Here is an 18,168-nt window from a genome sequence, read left to right as displayed (position 1 = left end):
TTTTTCGAAAATTAAGGTAATTATATTTTTGTGTCTTAAAAAAATTGAGAATGTTATATCTATGAAAAATGGAGGTGTAGGGAATCAAACCCCGTGCCTCTCACATGCAAAGCGAACGCTCTACCATATGAGCTACACCCCCATTGATGGTCTAAAATAAATACATTTTTCTGAAGATTAAGGTAATTATATTTTTGTGTCAAAAAAATTGAGAATGTTATATCTATTAGAAAATGGAGGTGCAGGGAGTCAAACCCCGTGCCTCTCACATACGAAGCTAACGCTCTATCATATGGGGGATACATTTTTTAAAATATAGAGTAATTATATTTTTGCATCCAAAAAAATTGAGGGAATTATATTTTGCATCTAAATATTAAAAAAAATTAATAATAATAATAAAAGTGGGTATCAAATTTCATACCTCTTGCATGCAAAGCTAGCGATCTACCACATGGAGTGAGGAACTAATAGAAACGAGCTCGTAACTTTGCAATGGGACAATTGTTCGGTACAAGAATGATCAGAAAAAACGATTAGCGAAAATAAAAAATAAAAAAAAAATCTATATTTTTGTAAATAAAAAAAATAAAACCAAAATTTAACTTAATAGTTAAGATATGAATATATATGAAAAAAAAAAAAAAAAAAAAAAAAAGTGAAGAAAAACATTGAAGTAGATATTGATGAGTAAGCTTATCCTTGAGAACGTTCACGTGTTATGTTTGGAATTTATTCCAACAACTAATATATATATATATATAATATTCATTCCGAATGTTCGAACAAAATTCTACCATAGAAAATTTAATTCCATAAATATTATAATTCTTTGCATAATAACAACAAGTGTTAAAAAAATTTAATGACACGAAAAATTCGATCAATTCAATTTAATTCGTATAATTTCAATTGGATTATAAATTTATTTGAATTGGTTTAGATAAATAAAAAATATCCACTCGGTTGATTTATGAAATCTAAACGATCTAAAATTAAAAAATATATATTTTTACTTACGTATACTTATTTTATTTTTATTTCATTTCATAATATTTGGCTCAAAATCCTACCTATCTGTTCATACCCGTTCATATCTGTTCATAGCTTCCAATGAAATTGATGATATCATATTCTCATACCTATCTATTATTAATGCAATGGTCAAACAGATCTTAATTGTTCTACCAATACATTTGGAATGTATAGGGACCAATAATAAATAAGTCTCCATTAATATACTTTTTTTTTTCTCGATATTCGTGGGTCTAGATCGATCCGTCGATTTTGCGAGAATAATTTGCATTGTCAAGGTTCGTCAATATCAAAATTTTCAGCTACCTACTTCAAAAGCAAGGAGTATCTTAACGAGACATTCACACTGTGACAACTTCTCAATTTCTATTAGATGTAAATCGAAAATTTTAAGGGTGGTTAGAAAATTCTTGACCTAAAAAATTCGATTAACTCAATTGTACGACTTGGGTTGGGTTATGAGTTTTTTGGGTTAAATTCCGTTCAATAAATGAAGGCTTTATGGGTTGAGTTGGCTTGGGTTGTTCGTGAGTTTACCTAAAACTAGATCGCGTTATTATTTATTCTTCTAACAAATTTCAAAAATAATTTATACTATTTAAATGACGAATGTTTATTAAATGAATGAAAATAAGAAAATGAATATTTTGTTCACTAATAATTTACTTTTAATAAAAATAAAAATTTGAATAAACGATCTAAACAACTCGAACCAACCTAATTCAGAATATTTACAAACCCGAACAATTAGATTGAGACTACAAATTCAACTCAATTCTCGAGTACCTCTAGAAAAATTGTCAAATCCTAATAATTACTTAATAAATATTCGAAAAACTTTACATTTTCACTCGTATATCAAATGGTGTAAAACTTTCTATCTTTGTTGGGTTAATAAATATCTATTCTAATAAATACGTTCTTTTAGAAAATCAACCATATATTTAATATTGCGTTATGATCTAAATTACTCATTAAACTCACTTTTATTAATTTAATCGTCGTCATCTTGCCCATCGCTATTGTTATTGCTCTAGCGTGGATCATCGTTCATCGTAATTGTCGCCATTGACTTTAATAAGCTTCATTATTCTCACCGACGATTCACAATCGTAACCCTAAAGTTATTCTTCAAGTGTGGGACGAAGACAAGTTTTTTTTTTTTTTTTTTTTTTTTTTTTTTTTTTTTTTTTTTTTTTTTTTTTNCGTGGATCATCGTTCATCGTAATTGTCGCCATTGACTTTAATAAGCTTCATTATTCTCACCGACGATTCACAATCGTAACCCTAAAGTTATTCTTCAAGTGTGGGACGAAGACAAGTTTTTTTTTTTTTTTTTTGACAACACGAACACGTCGTCAGCTCCATCTCCAACATCCTCACCTCTGATCACTTTCTCGTCATCTTCTTTCACATCAGTGAATTTGTCTCTCGATCAGCTAAGTCAAATTGGCAACAGACACGAGACACGAGTTTTAAGTGGCCAAAAATCCTAAAATAAAAAATGTTTTATTAATTTTTTTTTAATTAGTTTTCTTAGATTTTTATTTTGATTAAAAAAATATTGGACGTTGACATAAGGAAATAAGATAAATAAAGGCTTTATTTATTGCTTTAGGTGACAATAAAGGAAAATGGCCTAAATCGGCCAGCTTATCTCTCATTGGTCAGAAGCAATAAATACACCTTTATTTTAAATATTAAATATACAAATATGCAATTTAAAAATATAAGTTATGTGGCCAAAAAAAAAAGGCTCATTTAGATAATTTGCCTAATTTTAATTAAATAAGTTTAGGACAACCTAAAATTCTTTGAGTAGGTAATTTAACATAAATACCCCTAAAGATTTAGATTTGAGATCGTATACGGGTCTTAAAAATCATACTTCAATAATAATTTACATGTATTCTTGTGATGCCCGAGTAGAAAGGGTATATGAACGAACGAATACTACATTCAAATATAAAGTGATATTGAGAATAGAATGGTTGAGAAAGACTTACAAGAATTGAAGTTACTATTTATATTAACAATGGTTGTGTCATTTCCTAGCAGAAAGTCGATAGGGTTCTGCACTTCAGGATAGGTCCCAAAAAAGAACGCGCTACCCCTGAAATGACTTGCTTTCATTAACATTTAGTGAAGGTGCATAGCTTCTTTCGACGGGACTGATCTCGAAAGAGATCTTTTTCTCGAGTTATGAAATCACATAGGTTGAAAAACAAGTCTATTATGCCATAAGTCAAACGGGTGGATGAAGCAAGAGTCCTTCATTAGTGTCCCGAGTGTACATCTTATAGGGGTGTACATTCAACTCGACAACCCGACAACCCGGACCAACCCAACCCAAACCATAAGTGTTGGGTTGGGTTAGATTAGCATTTTGGGTATGGTTGGGTTCATTTTTCTGAATCCGAATTGAATCGGTTCGATTTCAGGTTCGTGGAACAAAATCCTCGGGTTGACCCGAGCGACCTGAGCCATATATATAAACTATATTAAGAATCATTCTGTATTAGTGAGTTTGCCAGAGTAGTATTTTGGCCAGTCTAGTGAGATCTACAATCATAGAAACTTCTAAAAATAAGCATATTTTTTTTTTATAGAAAATATGTAAGTGATAACAAAACATACTAAAATAACTGGTTGGTTCATAGGAACAGTAATCTTCGCTCTTAGAAAGAACAAGTAAACAACATAGTCACGTGAATATGAAAACAATATTAAAATGATATCATTAAGCTTAGCCCACCATAGTTTTTGATATCTAAAATGATTGGTCAAAGTTGGAGAGCTACCCATCTCATCACCTTCCCCAAAGATCATGTCACCCATCTTGTTTTGGTATAAATACCCTTCCAACTCCAACTCTCTTGGAGAATGAACCAAAAAATAGAGAGATTGTTCTAAAGCAGATTACAAAATGGGCATAAAGCCATCTAAGAGTAAGAGATCATCCCATTTCAAAGCCAACAACACAACCTCCTTTCTAATTCAAGGTATGTATATATACGTTTATATAATCTAATCTTTCCCCCCGATTTTTTCTACTTAGACATTAAATTCGAAATATGTTCAAACATGTTTTTATAGTTAATTTTTTTTGTTCTGTATTACATGTCGAAGAGAAATATGTAAAAAAATAAAACAAAAAATAGAATACGAAGAAAAAACTTAAAAAATTGGAGCTAGTTCATGGTAGGTTCGAGTAAAAAAAACACATAGTAAAAACAAAATTTTACGAAAAATAGATTGATTTTGAACATTAAATGGATTTATTCATGAAGCATTATAGGTTCTAATAAGTAATAAATATGGTTGTGGCTCTTTATGAAATAATAATAAATAATAATAAATAAAGAGATCCATATTTTATTTATTTTTAATTTAAAAATGGATTCAATTTGATTTGGAATTTCAAGAAACTCAACGTTGAATTCCATGGTTTGAATGTTTTAGCTTCTAAAATCATTTTCCATTATTAAGCAAATAAATGACGTGGCATTTTTTCTTATATCAAAATTCTTCAAAACTATACGTTTAACTCGAATAATATTAATATTTAAGAAAAATCAAACGATGATTTCTTAATTTTAAAAAATAAATAATTTTTCCCGTGGTTATTGTGAACAATTAACCTATTTTACTGAGTTGTACCAATTCTCTTATGGTGCATAAGCGGGGATTCTAGAAGACTTCACCCAATGAGCTGAAACGAGTCGAGCCTATCATAGTGTCTCATAATATTAAATGGGTAATTATCATAACATACATGTCATTCATATTTTTACGTGTTATCTTTACAATGGTATATAAATAATAATTATAATACATAAATCCATTTTAACTTTTAAATTTGAGAGATTTAATTTTTTTTAAATAATCCAATAAATATTATTCTTACAAGTCTGATCCATTTTAATTTTAAGAATTGAGAGATTTATTTCATATGCAAAAATAATAATTTAAAAATATGGTTTCATGCAAAGATATTGGTCAATTTTCAAATTTCAATGTTCAATGCTTTGACAATTATTTTTTATTTTAAAGAATAAAATAATAATTATTAAAAAAAAAAGAAGAAACCAAGCAACCGTGTTGCTGTGGGAGATCCAATTTTCCAAATCTCCTATTTATTTATTATTTTATTTATTTTATTAAACAATTTGCAATTGCAAAATTGGACCCATTTTCGTATTTCCAATGTTCTGCCTTTCCCAAATGTCGCCGCCTGATTTTTTCTTCTTGTCATTTCACCTAATTTTATTTTATTTATATAATTATAATTAAATTATAATGGACTATAATTTAGATCTTGGACCTCTTGTATTAAATAATTTAATGTGGATATAAAATTATTTTATTAGCACTTTTGTTTGAAGGTTGAAATAATTTTAAATTTGTGGGTTTGTATTAAAATTTATCATTTTTTTTTTCATGTTTATATAATAAATTGGATTTTTTTTCTAAAGAAAATATTTCTAGAGTTTTATTATTATTATTATTATTATTTTGGAGAATAAAGAGTTTCTAGAGTTAATTTCACAAAGCACATACATAGAAACCCATTTTCATATAATTTTGAGGATTTCACGTCTAAAAAATGAAGGGACCCCGTACCCTTTTTATTCCTTTTATTGCCCGTTCATTTTTAGACAAAATTTCATGTTTATCAAATATGGTATCAATGAACCCCAAACAAATATTAAGTACCGAAAAAAATTGGGATCCAACTAAAGAACAGCGAACCTAAGGAAGTCCCGTTACAGAAACCTCGTAAGATAAAAAAATAAAAAAAAATAAAAAGAAATCAATTCGAAATAGTGAACTTAAAAAAGTATAGTTAGAAGGACGATTCATAATTGTGAACTTAAAATACAATTACCTATTTTTTTTTTTGTATTATTCTAAGACTTATTATTTTCAAATATCTATTTGTTGTCCAATCAAACGGCCGAAAATGTATATAAACCCACCGGAAATCCAAACTTTCCAAGCTTTCCAAAACCTCGTCCACCGTCCACAACTTCACTTATTTATAACTTCGTTGTTTTTCTTCTAAAGCTAAAGCCATGGAGTTGAAGGTGGAGAATCCCACGTTGAGAAAAGCTCCCCATGTCGGTGAAACTTACAGAAGTGACAGAGTGTATGCAGAAGCCGCCGGAGAAGATGAAAAAAGTGGCAGCACTGTCCGTAATGGTGACGGAGATCATCAAGTTTGCAGTCGGTCGAGGACGTTTCAGACGGTGAAGATCGACGGCGTTCCTTTCTCCGGCAAGGTGGAGGAAAGGCTTGATTGGTTGCGTTCTCAGATTATAGGTGGAGATGCAGAGTTTGATTCTCCATTTGGAGAAAGGAGATTGTGTTATGCTGATCATACAGCTTCTGGTCGTTCTCTTCGTTATATTGAAGATTTCATCCTCAGAAACGTTCTTCCCTTTTATGGTTAGTTCTATATTTCTCTATCTAACATTTAAATTATGAATTTAGAACTTAGAAGGGGTTTGGCTATATCAATTCATGCATATTATGCATTATATCATGCTATTATCTGATTCTGCATATATACAAACAACATTACTCACGGTTAGACGAACATGACTCTCCACAATGGTATGATATTTTCCACTTTGAGCATAAACTCTCGTGACTTTACTTTGAGTTTCCCCAAAAGGCCTCATACCAATGGAGAGGATATTCTTTAATTATAAACCCATGTTCATTCCCTAAATTAGCCGATATGAGACTTTCATCATCCAATACTTACAGGATGAACTCAAAATGTATATATATAAAAGAAGAAAAATTATTATCAAACAGAACAACTGATAAAGAATGGATTACGTACCATATCTGCAGGCAACACGCACACATGCGACAGCTACGTAGGCCAGCATACAACAAAGATGGTGACCGATGCAACGACGTACATCAAGAGGTACTTGGGTGGTGGAGAAGAAGAAGCGCTTCTATTCTGTGGACAAGGCACAACGTCTGCCATTAAAAGACTGCAAGAGGTGATGGGCATTGCGGTGCCATCCATTCTGAGGGAGAGGGTAATAGAGACCCTAAAGGAAGAAGAAAGGTGGGTAGTTTTTGTTGGACCTTATGAGCATCACTCCAACCTCCTCTCATGGCGGCAGAGTTTGGCTGAGGTGGTGGAGATTGGAATGGATGAGAATGGGCTTTTAGACGTTGAGATGCTCAGATCTCAACTTGAGGCATATAAGAAAGCTGGAAATAGGCCAATTTTGGGATCTTTCTCAGCTTGTAGTAATGTCACTGGAATTTATTCAGATACAAGAGCTATTTCTACACTTCTTCATCAATATGGAGGCCATGTTTGCTTTGATTTTGCTGCAAGGTACCTGAATTTCACACGTTAACTTGAATCAAAGCATCAACTAAGAATGATTATTGAATCTGTTCGTTTGTGGTGCAGTGGTCCTTACGTGCAAATTGATATGCGGTCGGGGGAAATTGATGGCTATGATGCTATTTTCTTAAGTACACATAAGTTTCTTGGAGGACCTGGCTCACCTGGAATCCTTCTGATGAACAAAAGTCTTTATAAGTTGAAATCATCTCCTCCATCAACTTGTGGTGGTGGCACTGTGAACTATGTCAATGGCTTCAGTGAAAAGGTAAATGAAAAACTCACCCAATTTAAATTGTGTTTTGAACAGAATCCGATTGGTCGAAACTGAAAATTCGGCATATTTTGACGTGTTCCATTGTTCTCTGGAAATTTTTCTGCAGGACACACTGTATTATGAAGACATAGAAGAGAGGGAAAATGGTGGAACACCACAGATTATAGGAATAATTAGAGCAGCTTTGGCTTTTTGGGTAAAAGAATACATCAGCTACCAAGAGATAGAGAAGCGAGAGCACCAGTATGTAGAAAGGGCTTTGAAGAAACTTCACCAGAATAGAAACATCTGCATTTTAGGGAGGACGTCTTCTAAGCGACAGGCCATATTATCTTTTATCATTTACTCTTCGACGAACTCGTCCCTCAACTGTATCACAGATAAATTATGTACAACTAACATCAGAGAAAAGGATGAAAAGCTTTACATGTGGGGAGAGATGGGGTGTATGAGAGCAAAACCTCTTCATGGTCCTTTTGTTGCAGCACTCCTGAGCGACCTGTTCGGCATTCAGGCTCGTGGGGGATGCAGTTGTGCGGGACCTTATGGTCACAAACTGCTAAACATTGATGAAGCATGCTCACACGCCTACAGATCTGCCATTGCTAAGGTATAATCAGATTGACCTTTCAATTCTGCATACCATGAAACAATTACATTTGTCCCTAATCTTCGCATTTGATCTTTAACAATTTAACAGGGGTATGCTGGAATAAAACCTGGATGGACAAGAGTAAGCTTTCCCTACTACATGCCAAATGAGGAGTTTGAGTTCATTTTAAAAGCTTTGGAATTCATAGCTGATTATGGACAAAGATTCCTTCCCTTGTATGCCTTCAATTTGAGAACTGGGAGCTGGACTCTGAAGAAAAAAGACCTCGCCGACCTACTCGGAAAGGAGAATTACAGTAATGGTCAGATCTTAACATTAGAAAACCAGTGTGCCAATGCAGAGGCTAAGTTAGCAGCAATAGTATGCAAACATAAATCATATTTAGAATCTGCCAAAAAAATTGCCAATCTCCTCCCCAAGTTCCCTCCCGAGAGAAAACTTCACGAGGACATTGAATCCTCTGTATTATACTTCAGAATCTAGAAGAAAATAAAAATAAAATAACACTATTAAACATAGAATAGATCATATCTGTACATAGTAAAATAATCTACTGATTTACTTGTTATTTGTTACCAAATCTATGATTTCATGGTTTGTTGCAATGTAATTCTCATTATACACATCTATAAATACATGAGATCGTGACCCATATAGGTCACAGTGCCATTCAACCTAACAAACACATCTTAGTTGCGTTGTAATTTTGGTTAGCATAAACAATGCACTTTGCCCACTTCTCCAGTTATCACAATCCCCTCCTTTCAAGTTAACAGCGTCCTAATTTATAGAATTCTTAAACAATACGAACAAAGCATAAATGAAAGGAAGAAAATACTTCTCGTTGATAAATATTAATTATGATGTGGTGTGTACAAAACCTTGTGAAAAGAAATCGAGAAAAACTTTAATCTAAACCAACTAAAAATGATATGATCCAATAAACAAATGGCACAATTTACAGGGACTAGTACAAACAAATACCTCTTCTCAGTAATAATTTGCATAAGCTACTTAACATCAGCAATTTTTCACAGCTTAAAATAAAATGACTAAAGCAAATAAAAAAAACCACAATCTATAGTGAAGCTTTAGCAGAATTATTAACCAACTGCACAAACTTTACATAAATCAGACAGGAAATGTTCAAAAAATTGATCAAGGATGTTTCTTTACCGACTCTTCTCCAAAGATCCAAGTGCACTGCGCTTGAGTGGTAGTATAGTTATTTTCCTAGGAACTCCCAGATCACAAGGTATCAACCTTGCATATATTGGTCTCATCAAGTTATCAATCCAAAGATATAACGCAACAGAGAGTGTTAGAGACATAGAACAACAAGAATGTCTTAAAAGCTAATTTACAACAAAAATGTCTTAAAAGGCACAAGAAATTTTGTAATAACTCTTTCGTTTTTTACAGTGAATTTTTTTTTTTTTTTTTTCCTTTTTCTTGCTTCTAAATAAACTAAACAAGAAAAATGTGCACGAGTTCTAAAATATAAAGAGAATGTACTGAGACTACCTGACATTGTTTGGCCATAATTTGAGTACTCAATGAACTGGGCATTGCTTGCAATCACTAAAATTAATTTTGTGCGAGTTCTCGGGATCTCTTTCAGTTCCCTTTAATTTTCTCCGCATGGTCAGTAAGGCCCTACCAACTAGAAGCCATTACAAGCTGCCTCTCTAATTGCAAATTCACCTTCCTCTGAAGCTCTTTCAACTTGTTTACCCGTTGTCGCTCAGCATCCTTTAATTTCTGAAAAACTCAAGACTCGCATACATGAGATTAAGAAAAAAGTTCGAGAATCAAATCAGTATCGGCTATCACCTAGGAAAGAAGTTCTTAAATTGTTGATAAACATATGTGCAGACACGCGTTGAATCGCTGACAGCCAAACATATGACTAATCAATTGATTCTCATTAGAAACGACGGTGTCTGCTCAACAAACGGAGTCATTGCAGAATTAAAGACCACAAACAGAACGATTATTGCATCAAACGCCTTCCACGCAATGCTACTTTTAATCGTGAAGTAGAAGTTCGTTTTCTGAACATAACTTTCAATTTCAGGAGCTGGAGACCACTTCTCTCGTGTTCAACGTCAAATAACATGTCAGCCTCTTCCACATATTCAGTAAAATGCGTGCAAAAATTAAATCACTCTTGATGTTCTCATATATCTCATTTATAAACATCAATCCAAATTTAAAGGCATAAATGAGGAAAAACCTCGAATAGCTGAGCAGACTCGACGTCTTCCTCCACATTTGTGGAGGCTACCACCGCATCTGTGTCCGAACTTGAAGCTTTTGGAGTGAAAACTCGATGATTACAGAACTTCTGGAAAGCAGAAATGCGGTTTCAGGAGCGATCTTTAGTAGCTGAACCATGATTACTACACGATGAAGAACAGGATGAAACTAGCTTAATTCGACAAAGAGATGAAGCAGTGGGAAGAACAGGATGATAAAATTGGATGAATCAAGTGCGTTTGATGCCATAAACATCATTATTCCAGCATTTGAGAACGCCTTCTACTCTTCTTTCTGGTTGTCTGGCGCGCTTCTCACCTTCGTGAGGAAACAGAAGAACGGTGGTAGTACTGAATGGAGTTTTATCAGAGGTTTTTGTGTATGAAAAAAAGAAAAGTGAATATATATATATATATATATATATATATATATATATATATATATATATATATAATTAATAAATATATTTTAAATTAAAAATATTAAATAATTTTTTTTATTAATTATTATTTAAACTTTAAATTGAGAAATCAAAATTTAGCTTCCTCTGATATATTGAACACATTTTCCACTTCCGACAATTCACTTTGGAACCTATTTCGGAGGTAAGCATCGAGCGCAATGGCTCGTATTTATTATCTTAAGCTGACTCGGGAATCTTTTTCAGTAGGATCGAGCTAATTCTTTGCGCCAAATTCCTCCACACGCCAAAAATTGTTGCAGAACGATTGAGATCTGTAGTTGAAATGGTGAATCGAAGCTTTCCCCAACATAGGGCCTCATCGAATTCCAGATTTCTTCTACGAAAATCATCCCCTTTTGCGTTTTCCCTCTGTTTGATTTTCATTTTTGCATCTTCGATCTTCGTTTTCTTCTTCTTCTGCGCCAGAAATGTACTGGAAGATGAACAGAAGCCGCTGTTTCCAGAGCCAGAGGAATTTCCGTCTCATTCTCATGCCAAATCTGAGCAGGTAGGGTGTTTTCTTCGTCTAATTTTCGTTGTAATTTGTTGTTATAGTGTGATGATTATTGTTTGACATTTTGATTTGATGCCAGAATTAGTTTAGTTTTTGCTTCCGTCGCTACATTTTCATGATGAACCTTTTATTTTCGAGATGGCTGCTGCTTGGGATCTGGTAATTTGGATTTAAACTACATGCACACGATTATGAGAAGTGTTTTAATGAAGTCTGATAACCGCGGATTAATTTGGCTGCATGGGCTGCAACCTTTTCCGACTGGCCGTGAAAACCATCCTAGGCTCTTTATTCTGTCTGTTTGTCGTCATACGTTTGTTTCAATTTTTATTACACCATTTATAGATTAAGGGAAATGTACCTATGTCGAGAAAAGGAGGAGGAGGAGGAGGAGGAGGAGGAGGAGGGAAAGGAATGTTCCATTTGGAAAACAAGATGAACTGGTTAACAAAATAAAGGATTCGAAAGAGTTAGTGCGAAGTTAAATGAATGTCTATTACACCTCTTTTGCTTACTTTATTCTGTTATAAAATTTAATTTGTAATTCCATGTAATATATAGATTCTGCGAGCTAATTAGCTAGATTGAAGAAGAGGATTAAATAAGAGCAACCGTGAGGTAATGTAAATTTTTCGTTCATTAAATAGAACCTTAAAGATGGGGACTGAAGAAGTAATCTTCCAAGATTCAATATCATTCAAAGGGTGAATAACAAATACTCTAGCTTAAAGCACCGAGCCTACTGCTAAATTGTTTTCTACAGCTTCAATAATTTAGTAATTGCACTGGAGCTAGCTCCCTTTTTTTTCTTTTTTTTTTTCTTTTCAAAATTTAATGAAGATGAAAGTATCTTCTAATGCAAAAGGGTAGTAACTAAATTAATTTTTCTCTCTTATGAAGAAATCAGTTGATCACCTATGGGATGCTCCATCGAGTCACGGGTTCCATCCCTGTGTCAAGCCTACCTCAAGATATGAAGGTAACTTTGTCCCTTGCTTCCTTCAGTTTTGGATAGCAAGCATGTTCAAATAGTGGTCGTGTTCTCATTTGTTGTTGAAGTTTAAAGAAAGAGATTTAAGATTTTGATTATCTAGTAGATTTCTTTTTTTTCATAGGAAACAAGTGAAGGGATTATCACTGAATTGTTTCTTGTTCAAAAAATTATCTTATAGATTTTTGTGTTGATTTACTTTAACATTATGCAAAGCATTACATTCATAGTCCATGTTAATTTCACTAATAATCTTGTGTGCGAACTTGCAGTAACTTTGATAACCTTTATAGTTCTTAGCTTTTGGTTATTTTTTATATCACTCGATGAAAACTCATAGTGCATTCCCCCACACAAACCACTAAGCCATCATCATTTTTATGTTTCCTGTCCACTTGATGAAACTTAATTGGTGCACACGAACACCAAGAAAAAAACCCTTCTATTCTAATTTCTGGTTACTGTTCCAGCTGCCCAAAGCTCGGATCGTTACATCACAGTGAGAAGTAATGGGGGATTAAATCAAATGCGAGCTGGTGTAAGTTGCTGACTTTGTTACCTATGATAGGAAATTGATAAAATATTCCCAAGGATGTAGTGCCATCTAGTTTTATGTGTAAAACTTAGTTGATTACAAACATTTTGATGCTAAACAATGAAGTTAATTCTTATTACGTGTACTTGTGTTCAGATTATACATTGGTTTAGCTGTAGCAACTCTTAGCATTTATATTCTTCATTTTTTACCTTTTTTTTAAATGATTAAACCAACTTTTGTCAAGACTAGTAGTAGCACACAGGAGAGCCTCAATAATGAAAAGAATGCCTGCCTAACCAACATATTGTTACAGTCGAATTACAAAAAAAGGAGCTCCAAAGAGAATAAACAAAAGAAAAGCTTGGTCCCAAATATCCTTCCATGACCTATCATTACCTCTCCCTATTACTTCAGTTACCATATATACTTACTCGGTTCATTCCTCTTCCTGCCTGCTAGCTAAATTAGTTACAATGGTGCCCATACTTATCGATTATATCAACCTGCTTGGTCCCCCTTTACTCTTTATCTGCTATATATACTAATAATTAGGGGAATATCACTACCCTGCCCTCAAAGCACCATCCCTAGTGAAATTTTTATTACTTTCACGTAAGACCGCGTACTTTGGTTTGCCTACTGTCTAAGAAATAAATCATGACATGCAAATTTGGATAACTTTTTAATTTATTTTTTTCTTATGAATAGATTTCTGACATGGTGGCTGTGGCACACATTATGAATGGAACCTTGGTTATCCCTCAATTGGATAAACGTTCATTTTGGCATGATACAAGGTACTTAGATATATGTTTTCATGCCAATTTGTCGATCAGTTGGTTGTTGATTGCGTTTTTAATTTAACCCCTCTAAGTCATTTTACAGTACATTTTCAGATATTTTCAACGAACATCACTTTATCAAAACCTTACAAAGTGATATTAAGATAGTCAAGGAGCTCCCCAAGGAATTGGAGTCTATTCCTCATGCTCGTAAGCATTTCACTTCATGGGCTGGCTTTGGTTACTATGAAGAGATGACGCGGTTATGGAAAGATTATCAGGTATTTTGACTGTTTGAAGATCTTGTATATATGAGTTTGAAGTTCAAACGTGGAATCTTCTGGTTCTTTAGTAACCTGTTTTAAGTGGATTCCTCCATTTTTTTTAATGTTAGTTACCATCCTTAGTTTAGATGCAGTGGTGAAAAAGAGGTCCAACCACTAAAGAAAAAAAAGCGTGAATGTTATCCAAGGAGCTCCTTTCCTCTAGACAGAACTTAATCTGTAGTATCATTCTGAAGCTCTGTATAATCTTTATGATAGCTTGACTGGTTGTAACATCTAATTTGAACTACAATTGTAGTCCTGCATGTATGTATGTGTGTGTGTGCGCGCGCGGGTGCATGTATTCTTGTTAAATTATTTACTTCCTATTTTCAACGGAAAAGATTTCATTTGTTTGATTTCTGATTGTCCCTCTACTTGGACTGTTAATAATTTCTAGGAAGAATATGCAGCTGTCTTATCGAGTATACTTCTGTAGGTCATTCATGTCGCAAAATCTGATTCTCGATTGGCAAATAATGATCTACCCTTGGATATTCAGAGACTCAGATGTCGTGCAATGTATGAAGCCCTTCATTTTGCTCCACCAATTGAGAACTTTGGGAAGGTCTGGATTGTTGCTGGTTTTAAAATATATGTTAGCACCTGCTTCACTAATAATTTAATGCCTATATCCAGTGTTCAAGCATCGAACATGTTGGAGATATTTGAATTCTTGAATTGGTTTAGTTTTCATAAATGCATCAAAATAACATTACTCTGGAAAGCTCATCTAGAATTGTATGAGAAATTCATCTGACAGTGGAGTGATAATGAACGTCAAATTAACTTTTATTCCAGTATCTATAAGTTTAAGAGGTCTCCTATGGGGCTTCCTGCTAAATTAGGTACTGAGCATGCATCACGGTGACACCACAGAAGCTGGCCGAGCGGCTTCGATTGCGTGGAGGAAGATATATTGCCCTTCATTTGAGATATGAGAAAGACATGCTATCCTTCACGGGTTGCACTTATGGTTTGACTCATCTTGAAGCCGAAGAGCTAGAAATAATGAGGTGAAATTATGTAGGAATGCTCTAAAAATAAAGTATGTGGAGTTCTTTCAGTCTTCGTCCTTCTTATATTGCTCAATGTTGTTATTTTTTTCTAGGGAGAAAACACCACATTGGAAGATCAAAAATATAAACTCAACGCAACAAAGAATAGAGGGCCTTTGTCCTCTGACTCCGAAGGAAGTGGGAATATTCCTGCAAGCTCTTGGGTATCCTCCATCAACATTAACCTACATTGCAGCTGGGGAGATCTATGGTGGCGATACTCGACTTTCTGAGCTTTCTTCTCGGTTTCCTAACATTGTTACCAAAGTTAGTCTACCATAAATTTTTATATCCTCGATAAGAAGTGGTATTATTATGTCAACCCACAAATTTGGTGCAGTTGTAGCTAATTGTGGTCTCCTAACAGGAAACACTTGCAACAGAGGAAGAATTGAAGCCATTCATCAATCATGCTTCGCAGAGTGCTGCACTTGATTATATTATTTCAATTGAGAGTGATGTTTTTGTTCCAACATACTCAGGGAACATGGCAAGAGCAGTTGAGGGCCACCGTCGATACCTAGGGCACCGCAAAACGATCACTCCAGATAGGTAATAATTAGCTTAAAGCTGCCAGGCCCAGAGAAGTTTCCTCTAGAGTATATTGTGACTGGTTTAGGCGTAGTTATGCCTGCAAAATGATTACTCCCATACCTTCACACTTCATTATACATGATTTAGTTCCATGGAAACTGTGACTGTTTTTAATCCTTTTTCTTAAATTGCAAGCTACTTCCAAGGTTTAAAACATAAACAAGACTTTCTTTCAGGGCTTCATATGTTCTTAAAACCATTTGAAGGATCTGCTTGCAATGAACATCCCAAATGATAGGAGGGAATGGGTTTAGTCATGATGGTCATCTGCCTAGAATTTAATATCCAACGCGTTACCTTGCCAACCTAATCTAAGAGACATCAGAATAGCTGGGATGCGTAGAAGATGGCCTAGACGCTTGTAAATATCGAAAAGGGGGAAAAAACTAAAGCCTAAGACTGATTGAGGTGAAGTTACAGTATCGGATGGTTGAGAATTGAGCGTTGTCGTAAAAAGGTGGTTGAGTGTTAGTCTACCAATTATAGTGCAGCTGTATTGCCTCTTCTCCGAATACTTAAGCAATAAGTCCAATAACGTGAGAAGAGAAAATACTCGATCAAACGAACTCTCGATCGAGTGGAAGTTTTATGATGACAGTTTTAACTTCAAGCCAGACTCACCTAGTGTGACTTTTAGGGGAGAAGATTTTCGTCATGAACCAATCTGCTACTTGGAATATACAACATTCCTGGGATAGCAATATCTATCTATATATATATATATACTGGGTACATTTTTTAGCACAATTGAAATGATTTTAAATATCCAGTGTTCATGATAGATGTTGTTGATAGCTGTCTTATCTGATAGAAGCTTCTTAGGACTGATTTGTTTTCCCTCCCTATTCCACTATCTATTCACAGTCTTTATCATTTGCAGAAAAGGACTTGTTGACATTTTTGATAAGCTGGAAAAGGGACAGCTAAGAGAAGGATCCTCGCTGTCAGATCATGTGCGTAGGATGCATAAGAACAGGTAAAGTTGGTTTCAACTTGTATAACTTCCCTACTTAGTTGTCTTCACAAAAGCTATTTTCACATCTTTCAAAATAAAGGCAGGCGCCAAAGTCTAAAATGATTGAGACATTTTTATTTACCTGGCTGTTAAACAGCAAAAGAACATGTAATTTACAATCAAAATTCTCACAGACAAGGAGGTCCAAGAAAAAGGAGAGGTCCACAACCTGGAATAAAGGGTCGAGCACGATTCAGGACTGAAGAATCATTCTTCGAAAACCCATACGAGTGTATATGTAAATCTAAACAACAACTGTGAAATCACCTAAAGATGCAGCACAGCTTTACGGTTCGTTCTTCGCATTCTCGAACCGACTTTCAAGTGACCAAGTTCATTAGAAAGTCCTAAGACATTGAGGCGTGCTGCTTTTTGTAGTCGATATTCTGTTCTCAGATCATCTGGGTCGCTAACTTGAGAATGTTTGCCAGCAATCTCAGAAATCAAGCAAGCTCCGGAAGTTGTGCCTGATTTCACTATTTTTCTTCTGTCCTCTCCATTTTTTCATAATTTACAGCCGTTGTTTACGTTGTTATGTGCCAAAGATACACATTAACTAGCAGCAAAGAACCTTTCTTTTGTAATTTTATCGGTTTAATATATGTCCTCTCCAGTTATTCATAATTTATAGCTGATGTTTACAATACTTCCATCTTGTGCCAGTTCTAACCATATTTTGTTTTATGGCTGAAATTGTGATGTTGTGAAATGTATTTGAACATTAGGACCGATCTGTTTATCAATGTCGAAGTGAAAAGGAACGGGAGCTAGCTCAACTCGGGAAGAGACTTTCTAATCTCGTGTTAGTGAAAGTACACGTTTATTACCGTTGAGCTATATTTACTTTGGTTCTCCATTTCTAATCGAGCTCCTTATGTGTTTGTGAACATTTTTCCTTCTCAAGCATAACATTTCTAATTGAGCTCCTTATATGTTCGTCAACATTTTTCCTTTTCAAGCATAACCGAAAGGAAAAGAAGGGTATAAAAGCGACACAATTTAAAAAGTTATTCTCACATTACTTTAAAAAGAAGAATATGTCATTACTTAGCTTTTCCAATATAGCCGTCTAACATGTCGTCTTAAACTAGTTGAAATCGCCCGTAAGAAAAAAAAAACTATTTAAATTAAAAATGCACATTTGTAATAATTCAAATTCATAAATTAAAAAGAATGTATAACTACGAAAGTCCGAAAGGATAAAATTCGTAATTTGACCTAAAAGAAAAGTTAAAAAGAAAATGAATTATAAGTATTTGATATGATTTATTCCTTTTTAATAATAATTAAACGCATGGAAATGGAAGCTTTGGATCCAAGAATAAAA

At 34.1% G+C, this 18,168-nt stretch overlaps 2 protein-coding genes and 1 long non-coding RNA gene across 4 annotated transcripts; 2 read left to right on the top strand and 1 right to left on the bottom strand.

Annotated features, from left to right (window-relative positions):
- The first annotated feature begins 5,893 nt into the window (after positions 1–5,893).
- On the top strand, positions 5,894–9,473 carry LOC111781041. The gene is made up of 5 exons (XM_023661438.1): positions 5,894–6,483; positions 6,898–7,402; positions 7,481–7,682; positions 7,798–8,301; positions 8,392–9,473. Exons 1-5 carry the CDS (start codon positions 6,111–6,113, stop codon positions 8,785–8,787), a joined length of 1,980 nt encoding a protein of 659 aa, XP_023517206.1. The 5' UTR covers positions 5,894–6,110; the 3' UTR covers positions 8,788–9,473.
- On the bottom strand, positions 7,316–10,928 carry LOC111781042. Of its 2 annotated transcripts, XR_002812941.1 has the most exons (9): positions 10,541–10,928; positions 9,829–10,065; positions 9,481–9,567; positions 8,411–8,577; positions 8,153–8,326; positions 7,966–8,060; positions 7,700–7,791; positions 7,491–7,589; positions 7,316–7,406 (listed from the first exon to the last, which is right to left on the bottom strand). It is a non-coding gene; the product is annotated as an uncharacterized LOC111781042 (long non-coding RNA). The 2 variants fall into 2 exon arrangements; XR_002812940.1 differs by lacking the exon at positions 9,481–9,567.
- Positions 10,929–11,123: 195 nt separating this feature from the next.
- On the top strand, positions 11,124–17,489 carry LOC111782022 (O-fucosyltransferase 38). The gene is made up of 11 exons (XM_023662784.1): positions 11,124–11,534; positions 12,441–12,519; positions 13,002–13,069; positions 13,778–13,866; positions 13,955–14,132; positions 14,614–14,742; positions 15,054–15,190; positions 15,286–15,499; positions 15,600–15,784; positions 16,707–16,802; positions 16,976–17,489. Exons 1-11 carry the CDS (start codon positions 11,310–11,312, stop codon positions 17,100–17,102), a joined length of 1,527 nt encoding a protein of 508 aa, XP_023518552.1. The 5' UTR covers positions 11,124–11,309; the 3' UTR covers positions 17,103–17,489.
- Positions 17,490–18,168: the final 679 nt, after the last annotated feature.

Source organism: Cucurbita pepo, chromosome LG19 (assembly GCF_002806865.2).
Source record: "Cucurbita pepo subsp. pepo cultivar mu-cu-16 chromosome LG19, ASM280686v2, whole genome shotgun sequence".
In the NCBI taxonomy this organism is placed as follows: Eukaryota; Viridiplantae; Streptophyta; class Magnoliopsida; order Cucurbitales; family Cucurbitaceae; genus Cucurbita; species Cucurbita pepo.
This window is presented reverse-complemented; position numbering and strand designations above follow the sequence as displayed.